This window comes from Eurytemora carolleeae, unplaced genomic scaffold (assembly GCF_000591075.1).
Source record: "Eurytemora carolleeae unplaced genomic scaffold, Eaff_2.0 scaffold9, whole genome shotgun sequence".
Taxonomy (NCBI): domain Eukaryota; kingdom Metazoa; phylum Arthropoda; class Copepoda; order Calanoida; family Temoridae; genus Eurytemora; species Eurytemora carolleeae.
The window spans coordinates 86,247-105,568 of record NW_019396095.1 but is presented as its reverse complement, the minus strand read 5'-3'; the positions used below and the strand labels follow the sequence as shown (position 1 = coordinate 105,568).

At 34.0% G+C, this 19,322-nt stretch overlaps 2 protein-coding genes and 2 long non-coding RNA genes across 4 annotated transcripts; 1 reads left to right on the top strand and 3 right to left on the bottom strand.

The window, feature by feature from the left end:
- Nucleotides 1-1,025: 1,025 nt before the first annotated feature.
- On the bottom strand, nucleotides 1,026-1,597 carry LOC111694761 (uncharacterized). Its single transcript, XR_002763710.1, has 2 exons — nucleotides 1,525-1,597; nucleotides 1,026-1,151 (listed from the first exon to the last, which is right to left on the bottom strand). It is a non-coding gene; the product is annotated as an uncharacterized LOC111694761 (long non-coding RNA).
- Nucleotides 1,598-1,907: 310 nt separating this feature from the next.
- Nucleotides 1,908-3,471, bottom strand: LOC111694760 (uncharacterized). The gene is made up of 2 exons (XR_002763709.1): nucleotides 2,866-3,471; nucleotides 1,908-2,409 (listed from the first exon to the last, which is right to left on the bottom strand). It is a non-coding gene; the product is annotated as an uncharacterized LOC111694760 (long non-coding RNA).
- A 9-nt stretch (nucleotides 3,472-3,480) lies between these two features.
- Nucleotides 3,481-7,717, bottom strand: LOC111694759 (ubiquitin-conjugating enzyme E2-24 kDa). The gene is made up of 6 exons (XM_023463763.1): nucleotides 7,624-7,717; nucleotides 5,818-5,891; nucleotides 5,349-5,481; nucleotides 4,574-4,618; nucleotides 4,079-4,213; nucleotides 3,481-3,570 (listed from the first exon to the last, which is right to left on the bottom strand). The coding sequence occupies exons 1-6, from the start codon at nucleotides 7,702-7,704 to the stop codon at nucleotides 3,505-3,507; spliced, it is 534 nt and encodes a 177-aa protein (XP_023319531.1). The 5' UTR covers nucleotides 7,705-7,717; the 3' UTR covers nucleotides 3,481-3,504.
- A 3,011-nt stretch (nucleotides 7,718-10,728) lies between these two features.
- Nucleotides 10,729-17,948, top strand: LOC111694776 (protein phosphatase 1 regulatory subunit 16A). Its single transcript, XM_023463791.1, has 8 exons — nucleotides 10,729-10,979; nucleotides 11,254-11,419; nucleotides 11,586-11,690; nucleotides 12,305-12,413; nucleotides 13,179-13,389; nucleotides 14,062-15,360; nucleotides 15,790-15,969; nucleotides 16,386-17,948. Exons 1-6 carry the CDS (start codon nucleotides 10,903-10,905, stop codon nucleotides 15,122-15,124), a joined length of 1,731 nt encoding a protein of 576 aa, XP_023319559.1. The 5' UTR covers nucleotides 10,729-10,902; the 3' UTR covers nucleotides 15,125-15,360; nucleotides 15,790-15,969; nucleotides 16,386-17,948.
- Nucleotides 17,949-19,322: the final 1,374 nt, after the last annotated feature.

The window sequence follows — 19,322 nt, the reverse complement described above, 5'->3', positions numbered from 1 at the left end:
AATTCGGACACTGGTTTCAAAACTAATTTGTAATAGAGCTCCATATGTCCAAGGTGTCTGAGTATTCGGAACTTTCATGTTGTGCATAACTTTAATTTTTAAACTGTATCTTTTGTTGTCCGACGGTCTAATTAAGTTTCGACTCGTCAAGAACATCAAGCACATGTGTTCTCGGCCGCGCCGATCAGAGATTATATACTTTTTCTTTACAAATTTAAGTTTTAGTTGAGTAGATATCGAGTTTAGACGTTGTAGCTCACACACCTGCATGTTCAATACAATATTCATTATTCAATGATTCATATTCTAAATTGAGTTTGGTGGTCTATTAGAAAAATTTCAATTTCAAGGCAAGACAATGAGATCCAGAAAACTCTGGAATAAGAAGACGACTTAGAATCAAATATGAAGTTAATTAGTCCAATGAAAATGAGGCACATTAATTATGCACTGCAGTGTAAACGGTTAAATTATTTGCTTTTTAACATCAAAACTTATTTATTGCTTTTGTCGTCTTCCTATTCTTGAGTGTTCTGGTTCTCACTGTTAATATTGATAAGCAAATGTTTCTATCTATCGCATGTATACTTGAGGTTTCTTGTTATCAGAGGCTGTTCACTACATTGATCGACAACTTGACGTCTCCTATATTGGTCGTCAAGTGTACGGAGAAATTATCTATCAGATAAGAATTTAGCACGAGACATCTAGCGGCCAACATATCGACCCCAAAGTACGTGAACTACACGACCACTTTCCATAGAGAGAACAGGCTCAGGGGAATTGCGGGATGTTTCCTTACAATTTTACTTCAAAGACAACTTAGCAGAATTTACCTATTTACTATTTCAATGCAAGAGATCAAATTAAACCTTCATATCGAATCGAATCATAAATTACAGAACACAGGGATCGCTTGCGGCATTTTCGTATAGGTCGGAGTTTCAATAGAGTTTGAGTGTGATCGCCGAAATCCAATCTATTTTGGGTTACCCTATAAATCAGGGCCCCAGATTTTCCTCCGATATCTGAATAAATTTATTTCTGTTTATTTTACAATCATTTTACAACAGTAGAAATAGTAATACAAGTTTGGATCCAGAGTATAATTTTACAATGTTTATTAATCTGTGAGGGGAGAAACAGCAGTGCTTAGGATCCGGATCCGCAAGATTTTGGCTTCCTGGATCCCTATCCGGATCCACAAAAATATACGGATCCAAGGGGTAAAATATCAACCAAAAACTGAAGAAAAAAATCTTTTTACGCCAAAACCCCAAATCTGAACTTTTGAAAAAAAGATTATAAAAATTTCTTCATTTCTGAAGGGTTCATCAAGTTTTAGGATAAAAATAAGCGAAAAAAATAAAACCAAAAATTAGAATTTTTTTTTCTTTTTTTTTAATTTCAGTAAATCTTAAAGAAATGACCTGGATCCGGATCCGGATTTGGATCCGGATCCATTTTTTTCCAGTGCGGATCCAGGATCCGGATCCGCATCAAAATTGAATGGATCCTAAGCACTGGGAGGAAGGAAGGTGTGTAAATTTAGTCGGTGCAACGTAAGGAAGTATATAAAAAACGTTAAATGAAAAAATATTTTGTAAAAAAATTTAAATTCTTGAAAATCCTCGAATTTTTCTTTTAAAAATCCACAAAATTTTTTCCTTTGTTTTAAAAATGTAAACAAAAATCTGCTGGGTTAGCATCTGTGAGCAGAGAACAAATACTGAGAAGAACCTTGGACATAGTATATGTCGGTGTACATGAACCGGGGCGGGAGCAAGATATATTCTAATTAAGCAATGAAATGTATGAGAGAAGGGGGATGGGGGAGACAGGATAACTTCAAAGTTTCCAAATTTCTAAAGTATATACTATATATTCATGTGTATTGTGGAATACAGTTTAACAGGTAGCATTAATTTATTACGATTATATGAAATATAAAGAACCCTGCAACAATATTTAATCACATTTTCAAATTTGGTATTAAAATTTAGTAGAATTAATAGTCAACCCTAAAGAGCGGGGGAATACAGGCGGCCATGATCCACAACTTTTACCTTCCATGCCACATATTAGCTCTTTTGTCTTCCGGCAGCCATGAGCCACAACCATTCGGTCATCTATGCCTCAACATTTTTCTCGTCAATTAATACTTTTTTTAGATGGTAAATTTGGTGCATTCAAATCTTAATGTGGCATGGAAGAAGGGGGACAAGGCCACCTTCCCCCACTCTCCTGCAAGGCTTTATGGCTTCATATTCTGGGCCTTTAGCAGTATATTAATTTTGGAATTTCAGAAAATTCGATTGCTTGCATTTCAAAAAAAATATTTTCACAGACCTTTAAAGAGGCTTTTCTTTGTTGAAATCAGGGGCGTATATGGAAAGGATGACAATGGGACTGGGCCAGGGGCGTATTCAGGAATTTGTCCAGGGAAGGCTTAAATTTTGTTATCTTTCCAGGGGGGGCTCAGAACCCGTTGAGGTCTGAAAATCCCCTGAAATCGATAGATTTCACTGATTCAGGGGGGTGCCGCGGCCAACTAGCCTGTCCTAGCCGCAGCGCTCGGCAGTTGTCTTAACCTAACCTAATCCTAAAATAATAAATAATAATAATTTTGCTGAAACCCCGCAAGGAAATGGCGTCAATTATTTCCAGGGAAAATTTTGGACACTAATACCCCCCCCCCCGCTGGAAGTTAAAATAAGTTAATCCTCTCACCAGACCAAACTCCTGAATACGCCCCTGGGCTGAGCCCCCGCAAGGAAATGGCGTCAATTATTTCCAGGGAAAATTTTGGACACTAATACCCCCCCCCCCGCTGGAAGTTAAAATAAGTTAATCCTCTCACCAGACCAAACTCCTGAATACGCCCCTGATCTAAATCCTTGAGATTACAATTAAGTTAATTGACCACGAGATTGTCAACTACATCAACTCAACAGCATGTTAATAAAATAAAAAATAATTCTCCCCGAGCGAGGAGAGTAGGCGCCAGGCGACCATGAGCCACTAACAACTTTTTAAACTCCATACCATACTTGGAAATTTGTGTCGTCCGACCTTCGTCAGCTACACAATATTTGTTACGCAGAACATGACGACTGTAACTAACTTTTAAATTAAATTAAAGACAAAAATTACATGTTTAGTTGCTGGCTGAACTTTGTTGTAATCTGCCAAATTAGTGTTTATTTATAACTACAGGTAAATTGTCAACCGAGCAGGTTTTTATTCGGACAGAGGAGAATTTGAATCTTAGCAAAAATTGGTTTTATCCTTTTTAAAAAGCTTAAAATTTCTTCAACACAACATTGCCGGATTATTAAAAACGCAATTTAGAAGTCTTAAAATAATGAAAGCTAAAAGAAAAATGAAAAAAAATGTTGATTCAAATATTTAGCTTACGAGGAAATTGTTGTGGTTCATATCCACCTACTTTCTTCACTCATTCTATAGAGTCCTCAAGTNCCCCCATCCTCTGGTTCATGGGATCTATGTTGCATATCGTTTAGTCCAGAGTCTAGCTATCCTATCGTGCTCCTCACGGTTGCTTAGAAACTAAAACAAAAAACTTCATTGTACAAGATTTGTTACTACTAGGGAAACGCTGAGAATCCTCCGAAGTCAGTGCTTTAGAAAAATTTACATGACCCGTGTATGTATGAGATGAATCAAACTCTCAATTTCATGATGTGTTTCTTATACTGTTTTCCAGAAAATGCAGAAATTCGGCCGTGTTAAATAAAGTTTATACTTGAACTTATGGACTATTTTTTTTATCCTTCATTAAAAAAGTTCTTATTTCACCTTTATCATATAACAAAAAAAAGTGTAAAATCTTAATTCCAACCAAACCAAAAATTTTCGCCGATTTCATTGATTTAACATATGGAAGATGATATTATGACAAAAAGATATTTGAATCAACAGAACTTTCAGCATTTTTTTATTGGTTTTTATATTTTTTGATTATAACATTGCATAAAAGTAAAAAATAATGTCCTATACCTGTTGTTCATTTTCAAGAACATTCCTATTTAAAATGCTTTGAAGTTATAACTGTTACCTGGTTTGCAATACTCCCAACTAGAGGATCTGCTGGGTTAGCATCTGTGAGCAGAGAACAAATACTGAGAAGAACCTTGGATATAGTTAGAGCAGGACTCCAATTATCCTTCAGAATATCCAGACAGATTACACCCTGGGAGCAGTGGTCCATATAATTTCATTCAATACGATCCAAAATGTTGATTGATTGATATGTGGGGCAGAACTTCACCAAGTTGTTGTTGTAAACAAATGAAATTACTAAGTCAAGGTGTAAAACAAATCCATACTGCAGAATGTATAATACTAGGGAGTGTTTATTTTTCTAAATATATAATAATTTATTTCTTATATTGATTACTAACATTTACTTTTTACCCCAAATGCAGTACATATTTCTCAGGTGTTGTAAAACTTGAGAAAGTTCACAATTGCACAGATAGTGTATTTTCCGTCCCAGGCCAAAATGTCCTTTAAAGTTCGATCCCATTAAAATTAGTATATGGATCCCTGCCTGTGAATTGATGTTACAATGATATATTCGAGTCTTGAAAGTCACCTGAAATAAAATAAAATGTTTTTATGATATATTGCCCTTTTTTGCCTTACTTTCTGTGTTAACAATAAGCTAGTATTTTCATTCAAACATTCCAAAGCATTTTTCTTTAGTTCTTGTCATTTAAAATTCTTGAGTACCCTTTTTCTTATCCTATCTAATTTGCAGATTCATGTAGCACAGATAAGGAAAGTTATTCAAAGAATTTTAAACTTTTCAAGGCAGAAAAACAACAAAAGCTTGCATTTTCTGAAATTATGTGGCCCTGTCCCAGTCTTGTCTTCTTCTTTGCAAGTTAACTTTCAAAAAAGGGGACTATATAGTGGACAGTCTCGTGTATAGTAAAATCGGCAATTTCCCAGAGAACGATTTTTGGACCCCCCCCTCCCTCCTATCAATTTTGTATACATTGTTATCGTGTGTATCACATGAATATCATTGGTCATGTGGCCGCAGCGCCCGGTCCCCTAGCCGCGGCCAACTAGCCTGTCCTAGCCGCAGCGCTCGGCAGTTGTCTTAACCTAACCTAATCCTAAAATAATAAATAATAATAATTTTGCTGAAAAACAAGTGGTCATGGACAAAATTGATAAGATGGGGATGGGGGGTGGGTCCAAAAATCGTTCTCTAGGACAGGCCCGTAAAATCACCATTTTGTTACGTTAAGTTTCAAATCTGATTTCTTATTTACTTACCACTAACTAAATTATTAATGGTGAACGGGATACAATACCTTCGGTGGTTTGAACGGGTACTCTGGATTGAAATGAATATCCAGAAAGAATGCTCCGCCCTCGTAGGCGGATCCAGGAGGTCCAAGGATAGTTGACACCCACTCATACAGGTTATCTCCCTTGGGACCAGCACTAAATCAGGATTGTAAATTAATACCCAAGTCTACTACAGTCATCAAGAATGAGTTCACACCCTTTGCTAATGGTCAAATTTGTCAAAATCTACCAGAGTCAACAAGCATACATTGCTATTGTTTAATGAATGCATTCTTTATTTTGCCAATATTAAATTTTATTTTGCTTTTAGCTGAACCATCATATATTATTATTTGTATTTTGTGTTTGAAAATAAAAACTGTAACTCATAACAGTGGAAACTTCCAAACGTAACAAAGGCGTTAGCTTTGAAAACAAGAGTAATATATTCGCAACCTTTCCCTAGCAGAAGAATCTCTAGGGTGTATTAACCTGCAATTAGGAGGTGGATCTAGTGTTATTTCTCCCAGCTCCTTCTGAATCCGTTTAGCAGAAGTACTGATGGCCTGAAATTTTATTTATTTGTTGTTAAATCTCTGGACCCCAGTTAGGGGCATAATAGGAATTTATTTGAATCTATATTAGAAGGATTAGAGGTTAAGGGCGTACACAGAAATGAATTCTGGGAGGGCAAAATGAAGTGAAAAATTCATTTTTGACCCCCCCCCCTTAGGAGCTCCTAGGGAGGGGAGGGGGTGTGTGTGGCAAAATTTAAACTGTAAATTCAGAACATTTGGCTTCTTGGATACTTTAAAGGTACACATATAGTCCATTTACCTTACAAGTACTACTTTATCTCTCCTTCATTCAAAACTAGCAGAAAAGAACAGCAATTTTTTTTAAAAAGTTCTTTACTGTACAGTTTCAGATTTTAAAAGTGTGATAGCTCTGAGTTCTGGGGGGGGGCATGCCCCCTTGCCCCCCCCTGTGTACACCCTTGTCTGGAGATTCAGGGCAGGTGAAGAACTTCACTTTGTGACAGATTTTGGTGTACTAGGATACTATTTGTGGCATATTTAATGTTCTAAAAAACTATTTAAGGTATATTTTTTTGTCTAAAATACTTTTTGTGGCATATTTAACTGCCTGAAATACTATGTGGCAGATTTAACTGCCTAAAATACTGTTTGTGGCAGATTTTATGGAAGGAATAGGGTACTAATTGTGGCATATTTTATGTTCTAAAACACTATTTGTGACATATTTTATGTTCCAAGATATTATTAGTGGCTTATTTTGTTGACTAAAATACTATTTGAGGCATATTTTATTGTCTAAAATACTATTTGCAGCATATTTAATGGTCTAAGATCCTATTTAAGGAATATTTTATGTTATAAAATACTTTTTTTTGGCTTATTTTAGGTCTAAAATAATATTTGTAATATTTTATGCTGTAAATTACTAGTTGTGGCATATTTCATGTTTAAAAAAAATATTTGCGGCATAATTTTTGTACTTAAATTCTATTTGTGGCATATCTTAGAATTTCTGAAATTGTTTTATTCTCTAGCGGTAAACTACTCCTTCAATAAGTAAATTGGCTTGTCTGTTTATCTGTCTGTGTGTTTGTATATCCAATAAACGTCAAAACGGCTGAACCGATCGGGCCCAAATTTTTTGTGGGACATCACGTGACCACAGGGAAGGTTTATGAATGATAAAAATTAAAAAAAGTGTTTTAAAGGTTTTTAATTTTGTAAAAAAATTTAAATTCTTGAAAATCCTCGAATTTTTCTTTTAAAAATCCACAAAATTTTTTCCTTTGTTTTAAAAATGTAAACAAAAAGAACATGTTCACAATTTAAATAGAAGATGGGCGCGAAGCGCCTTAAAAGCCTAGAAAGAAGGGCGCGAAGCGCTTTGAATTTCTAGTTACTTAAAAAGGTTGATGTTAGATCGTCTATACGCAACATCCCCCCTACTGAACTTCTGACGTACTAACTTTCCGACCTACTGCAATATCGGGCCTACGCTAACTGTTTATTTTTGTATTATTTGATGGTTAGGTTATGTTGAGACAATTTACGGGTCGAGCGCCGCGGCTAGGACAGGCTGGGGGCTGCGGGCACAAGCTCATCTAGTAGCTGTAAAACCACGTGCTAGTAGGTCAGATGTGTAGTTTAGCGGATTTGGCGTATGTTATTAGTGGAGAATAGCGGATTTGCGTAGGTTGAAAGATACACAGACGGAAAACTTTGGATAATTGAAATGGGTTTTCCTAGATTGATTTAATACCTTGGACATTTTTGGAGGATGTTTTTCTTTCTTTGCTTTCTCCGTTGGTTCATTAGCTCGACTGGAACCAGAATCAGCCATTTTCTACTGGTTTATTCTGAAAAACAAATATTTATGTTAAAAGCTTGTTTATTTATGATCTAGATTCAATTCAATGATTTGACATGACCACTAGTTCAACACACACACACACACATATATATATATATATATATGGTCCAAAAATCGTTCTTTAGCAAATTACCCATATCGCTTTACTTGAATTATCAAACCATTGTCATTTTCATTTCTAATCAACAGTTAATAATTAATAATTCACAAGTTTGAAAACTACTACATTGAATTTTCCTGTTAGCGGCTTGGAAAGGTTTAATCAGCTGTGCGGGAAGATGCAACTTTAATCAATCAAAAACTGTAAAATACCTGTTTTGTAGCAAAATATTGCACTGGAAAAAAATGCATGATTATTTATTTTTGTCATTGTAATGGGTATTATTTAGTGCGAAAAAGTTTTTGCCGGGATTTTTATTTTGATCGAAAACAAACAAGAAAAATTAAAAATCACAGCAAAAACTTGTTCGCAAGCATGATACCCAGTTCAACAACATATATATAGTTTTATTCTGTTTTACTCAAATTATTTAAAAGCAGGTCGATAAAGTTACTTGATCACCCTTTTTTAGGGTGCAGTACATGATTAAGTAACTGCTGAAAGTCTCCCTACGTAGGATGCCAGTAACTTTATCATCCTACAATGAGACAATTTTTAGGTACAGGGTGTCCCACGAAACATGACAGTATGCAAGAGGACTTGAATGTCGTCTTAATTTTTATATAATAATTGCTGTGTTTATTTGTCAACCTAATTTTAGAAGTAAATTTCTAGAGATAATAATCTTCAATTTTGTTAAATAAAAGCAAAATTGTTGAAATCTGAACGAAATTCTTCATATCTCGGGCAATATTGAAAGCACAAAAAAGGCAGACCACATTTTGGAAATGGCAGGACAAGAGAAATTTTGTGATTATTATCTCTAAAAATTTACTTCTAAAATTAGTTTGACAAATAAACACAGCAAATTATATCAAAAATCAAGACGACATTTAAGTCGTCCTGCATACTGTCATGTTTCGTGGGACACCCTGTAAATTCCAACAAAATTGAGTAAAAACTTAAATAAGCTTTTCCAACATATTTATAATATGATAAATTCGAATTTAATTTTTTTGGTCGCATTCATTGATTGAAAAAGTCGTCTTCTACCAAGACGAACTCAAAAGTTGCAATTTTAAAAGTATTTTTACAAATCTCACAAACAACTTAGAAATTGGAGAGGAGATTTTCTGAAGTTTATGTTAGATTACAAGTCAATAATATTTTTTTGTAAACTAAATTTTTATTTATTGATTCCTGCACCATTTCCGAATAATCATTCTTATCTTTGATTTGTTTAATTAAGAGAGAACTGAGCTCTGCATGAACTGCCGACTGATAGAAAGTATTGCTCTCTATCTATCTATCTCATTCTGTCTGTTTATAATTCATATCATTCATTGTTGTGAATTGTATGAAACCGCCCACACGATAACGGAATAGGTTTATTTTGTGTAAACGAATGTCTTAAATTTAGATAAACATTTGACAATTTTTGGAACGATACAATTTTTATCTCTTTAAATTTCAATATACCATTTTAACTTTTAAAACAATCTTGAAAACCTTGCATTAAGCTACAAGTGCCACGGCTTGTCAGCATGCCTAAATCTGGAACTTTCGGTAATCTCATAGAGAACGCCTTTTATACATAGAGCTCGTATGTCCGTCCAAGCATACGATTTTTAAGATTGAGCCGAAAATCAGCAAAGTTACCTCCACATGTGAGCTATATGTGTGTTCACTGTTCACTCTCCACTTCTGTTACACTTTAACATGTTGATGAATATCCATATTTTTGTTGGTTTTAGAAAAAAAGTTGTTTAAAACCAAAAGGGATCGATAAACCACCATGAGGTTAGATGCGTGTACAGACTGGAATTTGTCCATGGGGTAGATTTTCTAGTTATTTTCAAGGGTCACACGCCAAAACGGCTGAATCGATCGGGAACAAATTTTGTATGGGACATCACATGACCCCAGGGAGTTTATGGATAATCGAACAGTGGGGATACGGGTCTTGTGCGTTCCAAATCCAGGGGATTTTAGTTCCAAAACTAACACTTGGCCCATTTCTATCACTGACTGTTAGAAATGGGCCAAATCTGCAAAGTTATCTTTTTCAAGAGTATATATATTTTGCAATTTATGAAAGTTAGATTTTTTTGAATTGGGGATTATACTCAAAAGCGGGAAAGTGTTTTTTTTTCTCGAAAACGCGACAATGTTTCAAATTCAGGATATGTTCGAAAAAGGAAAACCTGACATTGTCTTGAGAACGGTCAATAGATTTTATATAAAATGAACTACTATTATAATTTTTATTTTAAAAAAGTTTAAAATTGGGAATTGTTGTCCTCGTCATGTTTGATAACATGGGGTAGGGATGACATTAGACTCCTGTAGTGGAATGGAGGATCAAGTCCATTCCAGTTTCTGGTTATTCAGCCGGACTTTTTTTAAATATAATACTAAATTAATACTAGATTTTGTCATTTTTAAAGTTCCTAGCCACACGACCAAAGTTGAGTCATGTCTCAGAATTATCGTCCTTCAAGGTTTCCCTGAGATTTAGACAAAAGTTAAATAAAGGAAACTTCCTTAGGAGTTGTACGTTCTAAATATTTGTTTCCAATGCACCAAATCAAATCAATCTGAAATGTGGGAATTTGCCAACAGAACAGCTTTCAATTTTCTGAATTTCAAGTTCCTTCTAAACATTGAAAGGGTTTACAGCTTTTTTTATTTATTTGCAAATTATGTTTAACATAATTAATTATAAAGCAGTAGAATAAATCCTAAAACTTGAATAATAATGATTCTGTTACTTAACTTTTATAAATATGCAGTCACATAACTAAAGTTTATACAGTTATGATTAATTGGTTGTAAATATTTGAATCCAATAGAACACGAATATAATTGCTACAGCCGAATAAAGATAAGAATAATGTTTCTATTATTTCAGATTAACAATGTAAGTATTAAGACTGGAGTCTGAGAGTATGCTTGGAGAGATATGAATTCCTAAAGAATAGAATATGTAAATCTTACAGGATGGAGAATATGTAAGGATTGGAGACTAGAGATTGGAGACTTCAGAGAGAGCGGAGAAGGTATACAGGATGGAGCATGGAGAACTGGTGGAGGAGATGGCAACAATTGATCGTCTCACCACAGCCGAAAGATTACGGCTAGCAAGGTAAAGCAAAAGAAATTTATTGTATTTAAAATCAAAATTTTTAATCCAGAATTACCTGAATGTTTACCAGTTTAAGTCATTTCCTGCGCCCTACTTAAGATTTAAGTTTTCAAATAATTGTTAACGAATAATTTTTTTTATTATTCAAATATTACATTAGAAAAGTTAAATTTACAAGCATTAGAATGACACATATAAAAATTCTTTTCTACATCTATATTCTGCAGCCATATTAAAGTCACATTCGGAAGTTGATACATTTTTTAAATCTCAGGAAGAGAAGGGGACAGCAATTGAAAAGATGGGCACAGAGGGAGAGGGAGTACAATTTGAAGAAGAAGGCCGGCTTGTCCTCGGAGCAGGAGAAGAAGGTTGACAAGATAACCTTCGTCCCCTCCATCATGTTGCTGGAAGCAGCGGCTAGGAATGATCTAGATGAGGTATAGATTAGAAAAATTAATTTTTAAATCAGTAAATTTTTTTTGTTTCCTGGTTAAACAAAAGGACAAATAAGTAAAAAATCCCCATTAGACAATGATAAAAAGCAGTGACAATTTTTACCCAATTATTTTTGATCTTTTAAAAGATCGGATGGATATTGTTAAGGTTCGACGGCTCCTGGAGCTCAAGGTTAGTCCTGATAGTACTAATGAGGACGGATTAACAGCTCTCCATCAGTGCTGTATAGATGATAGTGAAGAAATGATGAAAGTAAGAATTCTACCTCTAGTTATATCAGTCAATTCTTGAAAAAGTTTCCCTGTTACTTTCTCTAAATGTACAAACGATATAAAACATGCACCCACGCCCAAACTTGATCTGGAACAGAAGGGGGGGGGGGGAGCGGGTGTTGGGGGAAGGTCTTTTTAAAAGGACAGGGAATCAATTTGATGAATTTAGAGTAGTTGAACTACGTTGATGTAATTGAACCACTTCTCAAGTTGAAGAGAAGTGTTTCATCTTAGTCTACTTAGTTTAACTAATTCTCGCTATTTATTAAATCTGGTATCTGGGAATTTGGGAAAACAAAAAGACGGGTTTAAATTCCTCTACACCATTTGGATGTTGTTTCCTGTAATTCCATTAAATTTGCCTTTAAGTGGAAATATACTGTTTCAGAACAGGATAAATACATTTTCTGACTCATTCTACAGTGTCGTGGTGTAGAATCTACACCATGACGGATTTTCAAAAATTTCTTCAACCCGCTTTGAAAATAAACATCTTAAATTGTTAAAATAATATAATTTGACATGATTTTTGCATGATTTTAGTAGACAAATTTGTTAAAATTATATTTTTCTTCATCCACAATTCTTTGACAGGTACTGGTTGAGTTCGGAGCAGATGTGAATGCCGCGGATTCAGAGCAGTGGACTCCTCTTCATGCCGCTGCAACCTGCGGTCATCTTCATCTTGTCAAATTCTTAATCGGTAACATCCTGCTTTTTTAATTCATTGATGGGCAAGGGCATTCTTTAGATCTTTCTATTTTACAATAGCTTAAAGACACTGTACGCGTAAATTCAAGATGACTATGCCTGATTTACAACGGTACCCTAGAAACCGTTATCTGATCAATAATGAGGAAGATATTGTCATTTCTCCAGGTTTGAAAATGTTAAGTGTCGATAATTTTATATATTGCAACTTAGAAATTCGTAACTCATACTGTAGAGAAATCACAATTTAAAATAATCAGTTTTAAAAATGATAAACATTAAAATCTATTTCATACTTAATTATACAAAACTTATAAAAGTATCATAGTGAATCAGACATTGCCATCTTTGCATGAAGGGTCACTTGAAATTACACTTTCAGTCTAACTTACATAATCTGTAAAATAAATGCTTTGAAAAGTCAAGTAATAGTCATTTAGTTAGTCATTTAATTTCTTAATTTAATTCTAGTGTTGAAAAAAAGTGATGAAAAGATTTTACTTATTATATCCTCGTATTGTGAAAAAGTGGTCAGTTTTAAGCTAGCTTTCAATACTACTTTTTTAGTACTGGTAAAGTTCAACTTTATTTGTATTGAGTTATGGTCTTATTTTTACATATTTTATAATTTTAATATCTACATTTAAACCATTAACCTTTTGTCTGGAACACCACTTAAATAGAAAAAACTGAAATTGTAAATATAAACACAATTAATAATTATATTACGCGTTAATATAATTTTCTATTTTTTAAGAGAAAAGTGCAAACCTATTGGCGGTAAACGGAGACGGAAATATGCCCTACGATATCTGCGAGGACGAGACTACTCTCTCATTTATTGAGAACGAGATGGCGAAGAGGGGGGTTACCCAGGATCTTATTGATTTAACACGAGCAGAGACTGAAACTAAGATGCTCAAGGATCTGATAGCACTGGCTAAGGAAGAAGGGGACCTGGAGTTCAGGTTCATACTATTTTATTATTACCGGGTGTGCATATTTTCTTGAAATGTCATCCCCCCTCCTCTTTTAAATATAATTTTCTCCCAAGAATCTTGGTATGTTTTTTTTCGGTATTAATCGCTTAATTTGGGAAAATAAAGAAATTTATAAATCATGAAATAGGATCAAGATTGAAGAACTTGCCTTTTAATGTCCCAATTTACATTTTTCCCAAGATTCTAGGTAGTAGTTCAAAGAAAACGAGAATCTTTTATATTTATCAAAGCCTGAAGAGTTAATGGAGAGAATTAATGTCACAAAACCCTTAATGTTTCAATCTACCGGACATTCCTATACTTTTTAGTAAATATGTAATCTATAATCGTAATTCTTGAAAATATATACCTCAGCATTATAATCTATTTGATCGATTTGAAAAATACAATTTTTCCTGTCTTTCCATCTTTTAAATGCATAACCAAGACATGATATATAAAGTAAAAGATTGCCATAAAGATATTTCAAGTTTTCAAAGAATGAAAGTACATTCAGAAATTGAGCTTCTCAGCATCAGTAGTTTCTACGAATTTCAAATTAACTTTTTAATTGAAAATCTTTCATTGCAATAGATGAAAGGATGGAAGAAACTTCACATCATTCAAAATTTCGTTTTACCAGGCATATATTTATTACAGAGATGAGTATGGTGCAACCCCACTCCATATTGCAGCAGCGAACGGATACCTTCTTGTACTTGAGTTTCTAATGGACAATCATTGTTCAACAGAGGTTACAGACCTAGACCTCTGGCAGCCTCTACATGCTGCAGCCTGCTGGGGACATCTTGAGGCAGTAGAGATACTAGCACAGAACGGAGCAGATATCAGTGCTCTCACCAAGTCCGGAGAAACTCCGTTTGATATTACCGAGGATCCGGATATTAAAGATAGATTAGTCGAGCTTGCAGAACAGAGACTGAGATTGTCGGAACCCAGGGGGAAACGTGGTCGTTCCTCCTCAACCCGAACCCACTCAATCCGTAGAACTTCACTCCGGGATAAGATGAAAACTACGAAGAAGGATGTGACTGAGGAAGGATTGATTTATATGAAAACAGTAACGAAACCCTCTAGAGAAGAATCCAACCTGGACGAACTTCAACACTCGGACGATGTTGTTGATGTTGGAGACGTTCAGTTAAACATTCCCACCTCCTTCTCCTCTCCGTCCAATAAACCAGTTCAACATGTTTCTCCTCAACCCAAGAGCGTAGACCTGGAAAGTCCTCCGGTTCGTCCCTCCAGGTCCGACCGGAGACAATCTAATCTTGAGGATCAGTCTCCGAGTATAACTGCAAGTCTGGTACCTCCAACCGGATCCTCTTCAATGTGGCCGAATAGTAGTAGTGGAACCGAACCAATAAACATCCATGTTTCCGTTACCATTAACCCAGGAGTGGTTTCACAGAGTAATTTCTCCTCCTCCGGAACCCTGGCGGACCTCAAGCGAACTAGATCCCAGAACCGGGTTTCAGGAAGCAATTCATCATCAAATATATCCATCAACTCGACATCAGGGATGGAGAAGGAACCTGTTGTCAATATGAAACCTCACGTTGAGCGGAGAGAGAGATTAATATCTCAGGAGAATACAGGCTCTACTTCTAGTCCATCCAGCGGCAGGAAGAAGTTTGCAGCCAGTAGTGTTGAAGTGGTTGGACCACCGCCGGGTAAAAAAGGATGCTGCCAAATATTCTAAATTTACATTTATTCTTCAAGCAAATTCTGCTCTGATGTTAAGTACTTTGACATTAAACAAGATCAATGATCTCGTTTCTAACTAATCAATGAACTAAATTAAATGATGATCACGTGACTAAAGTACCACCTGAATCTGACACACGAAGATGACATTTTAGTAGATCTTCTTTTTCAGGAGACACAAGTTTTAGAAGAATATATCATAACTAATTAAACATTATTATATTTAACAGCGTTTCGGATCCGGATCCGGTCGGATCCGTATCATTTGGTCGGATCCGGATCCGTATCAGGAAACGTTGATATGGATCCGGGTAGCGCCAAAAATTAACCAAAACCATGGAATAAATAAATCAAAATGGTTCGTAAATGTATTATTTACATGACGAAAATTTTTCAAAATTATCTTTAATAATTTAATGTTTACATTTATATAATAGTAATGACGACATTTTTAACTTTAGGATTACTATAGTTATAAATTATAACCTTGCATAACATTTAATAGGGAAAATCCGATTCACAGAATCAAAAGTTACCTCGGATCCGGATCCGTATCAGAGTCAGGATCCGGATCCATCATCACGGATGCGGATCCGCGGATCCGGATCCGAATCAAAATGATATGGATCTGAAACACTGATATTTAAAACAAATCGTAAGTGATGCTTTTGTGACTTGTCAAAATCTGTCAAATAAGAAGTGATGGAAAATGAGCACAAGTATTTTGCACATACTGGTGATAAAGCTAGAACTGAAACATATCCATCAATTGGAACAATTCGTCCCGATTTTACAATTGTTCAGATCAAAAGTGTTGTTACCGTACCGCTGTACCTAGATGTAAATATCATTCCATTCCCTTGTTAAAAATGTGAAGAGTAAAGGGGTCCCCCCCCTTTAATCATGTTAATGTAGAGGGTAGACGTATATTTATATATTTAACTAATATTTAGTTTGTAATGTTAAATCTATTTTGTGCTGGGGATATCTTGAGGAAAACGTGTATTTATAGAAATGATATATTTCAATTTAGTGAGTTTATTTGTAAACCTTACTTCCCGGTTTGTTTATGTTGATGCCAAATTTAAACTAGTCGTCAAACGATTTCTAGCCCCGCCGAGACATTCCGTCTTTTGCCATTAACAAAAATACCACTTTTCCACACAAAATTTAAACTCTCGTGAATTTTCATAAGTCAATCAAGTTTCAGCTTGTCTAGATTTTTACCATATCAAAATAGATTCGACAATTTGAAGTCAAACTCTTCTAACCGTTATCTAAATGTTGACACGACCACTTTGTTGTAATCAACTGATTGCATAACATTTTGCTGACAATTTCCAAAAATATTTTCTAAAGCTGAAAAATTCCTTTTTTAAATAATTCTGTTCTGTATTCTTTATCCTGTGTTCCGTAATTTTGATCTCGCATTTTATAAAAAAAAAATTATTTTTCCTTATTTAAAATTGTTAGATCCTGTCCCGAAATATTTCCCTGTTAAACCGTCCTAACAAACTTTTCTGTAATAATTCTAGATCTCAACCTCTGCATGTGAGCGGATTTGATAAGTTCTACGCATTTTTAAAAAAAATTCAACGATAATAATAGACATCGCAATCGTTATTTAAGAACTGTTCGTAGGTAAATCTGTTCTGTGTATGAAATCAAAAATCAAAATTTAATAAAATATGTTAAAGTTATATTGTAATGCTTTGTCTTGGTTGTAAATACGGGAACCCGGAACCGATCAAATTTGATAAAATATTAAATTTTGTTTTTAAATCAACACAAACTTCTGATACTATTTAATGATGCTATTTAAAAATTTTGATCGGTTACGCTGATTGCCCTGCAAAATAATGCATATTGTAATTATCCTGTCTTGTTAAGCTCGGTGCAATGAGATACCACTTAAAGGGACAGAAAAAGCGTTATTTCATTTGATCTTCCACGCACAAAGGGTAAGGCCCGATTTATAATGAGAACAGAGATATGTGTGTGTAAACTCATCAAAACCCACGTGTATTCAGCTGCGAATTCCGGTGTGCGTTGCGTACAGTCTGACCTCAACACGTTGCCCTCTTTTAATGGAGGGTCATTTGAACTAACGCTTACAGTCCCTTTAAACTCAGTGCAGTGATAATACCTGACCGCTTAAACATTAAAATTATAATTTTGTTTTAGTCACTTTCTTTACTTATTCCGGGTTTCAAAATTTGTAATATTTTTAAAATTGTGACTTTTTTTGATTCTCCTTTTTTATACTTATAATCTTAGTATATTGGCTTTCATGTTGTAGTCCATATCTTTGTTTTACAAATAATGGTGTTCAAGTCCATTAAAATTTAAAGAAATGATTTAAATTTCCATTTCAACTGGCAAACTACTTGAAGATCAACATCTGGTTCTCAGGCTTAATCTGAGACATTTTTAATGACAATTTTTCTTACTAGAACATTCGGGGAATTTTTAAAGCAATATTCTCAAATAATCTGTGAGTATCTACATGTTTTCAACTGAACCCATACTATTTAGAGGCAAATTCCTTATCGCAATATTCTCAAATAATCTTTGAGTATCTACATGTTTTCAACTGATTCCATATTATTCAGGGGTACGATAAAACGCATATTCCTTGTAGCACAATTGTCCAGTGTCATAAACTACTATATTCAAATGCATTTAGTTTGTGTACAATATACATTATAAATGAATTCTTCGTGTTATTTTTTTTTAATAAAATCCGCTGGTATTTATTCTGCATTCCATAACAGTAGTACAGATTTAAAAATAGATGTATTAATAAACATTCAAGTCCATTGTTGTTTTTGTTTCGGACGTACTTGATTTTAATGAATCTTTGCCACAACAAATAAAGAGTTCCATATATCTTTGAAACTTGATGATGTAAACTTAGATAATTTGCAAATTCATGGTCTACGACATTGGGTTGCAAAGATGTAGGGAATAGAAAATCATAGTTTGTGACCAAGTTTTAAATCGTTTCTTTAGCAATTCCGCCTAAACTTGGGTATATTATATATATTATATTATTATTATATTATTTTTGTATATTATATTGTGTTCAAGTGTTAAATGTAGTTGAATATGTGTTTTGAATAATTAAATCTATAGATTGTATGTTTCAAAACCAAAATAAGGTAAACCATTGTAAACTAAACATGCAAGTAAAAAGACAGTAAACTCAGTACAGTTGTGGGAGTTGCAGGATAATTTATAAAGCGGGAATCCATGGGATAATTATTCTTTTCTTTCTCTAATTCGTTAGACTTTATGTGGTAAATTTTAATGAACGAAATTCATGAATACTATGTTTCAAGGCTACTACTGTTAAGTTTTTAAGTATGATTAAATGCTTGGTTGTTTTACAGCGAGGTTATTAAATAGAGGACCTTTTTAAGACTTTCTTACAGGGTGTTCCAATAAAAAATCAAAATCTTTGGTTTTTAAAAGTTGATAAATAAGAAAGTCTAGTTGATAAATATAAGAACAATTTTCTGTCATAAATTAAAATTTGGATAAATTTCTTTAGTATCTCCTTCAAGTTTGAAGGTAACATGTATGGTGGACCATATTTTGGAATTCCTGAGACTTTTTAGTCACTTTTAATACTAGAATAATACTAAAATTGTGTTCTCGAAATATTGACTCGTGAAATAAAGACAATATATAAGTCATCACATAATTGCCATGCTTGTAGATAATTATTATTAAATTGTGATTACTTTAGCATTAATGCGTGTATGAAGAACATTATCAAAACATCCAACAATTTTTTAATTATTGTAATAATTTTTTTTTCTCTTACTAATAACTAATTAATTTGTCATTCTCAGGCCTTTCCTTATTAATTAAAAATGTTTTTACAATCCTAAAGGGAATGCTCACGCACATAAACTCGAAACCTCAAAACCCCTTCGTTTAAAATTTAAAGTGTATCAAGCGTTTAAAGGCCAAACTAAATTTGAAGTCCTAGTAGCACTTTAAATTCTGTAGGTATAAAATGCCCCAGTTTTATAAAATAAAAGTATATAGTGTCAAGTTCTAAGGTAGTGAGATTCATGAAAAAAATAAAAAGTGAGATTTGAAAATCCAAAATGAGAATATAAAATTTCAACTTTTATTTTCAAACTCTGGTATTGGCGGTAGTGAGATTTCAAAATCCAAAATAA

Bases quoted from the DNA above. Each gene is read 5' to 3' on its own strand.
- LOC111694759 (XM_023463763.1), bottom strand. From the start codon at position 7,704: ATGGCTGATTCTGGTTCCAGTCGAGCTAATGAACCAACGGAGAAAGCA. The intron at 4,619-5,348 runs GTATTGTATCCC...ATTTTATTTCAG, and splicing joins ACCCGTTCAAACCACCGAAG to GTGACTTTCAAGACTCGAAT. The intron at 3,571-4,078 runs GTAACAGTTATA...TTTTTGTTTTAG, and splicing joins TTGGGAGTATTGCAAACCAG to TTTCTAAGCAACCGTGAGGA.
- LOC111694776 (XM_023463791.1), top strand. From the start codon at position 10,903: ATGGAGCATGGAGAACTGGTGGAGGAGATGGCAACAATTGATCGTCTC. The intron at 10,980-11,253 runs GTAAAGCAAAAG...TTTAAATCTCAG, and splicing joins GAAAGATTACGGCTAGCAAG to GAAGAGAAGGGGACAGCAAT. The intron at 11,420-11,585 runs GTATAGATTAGA...GATATTGTTAAG, and splicing joins CTAGGAATGATCTAGATGAG to GTTCGACGGCTCCTGGAGCT.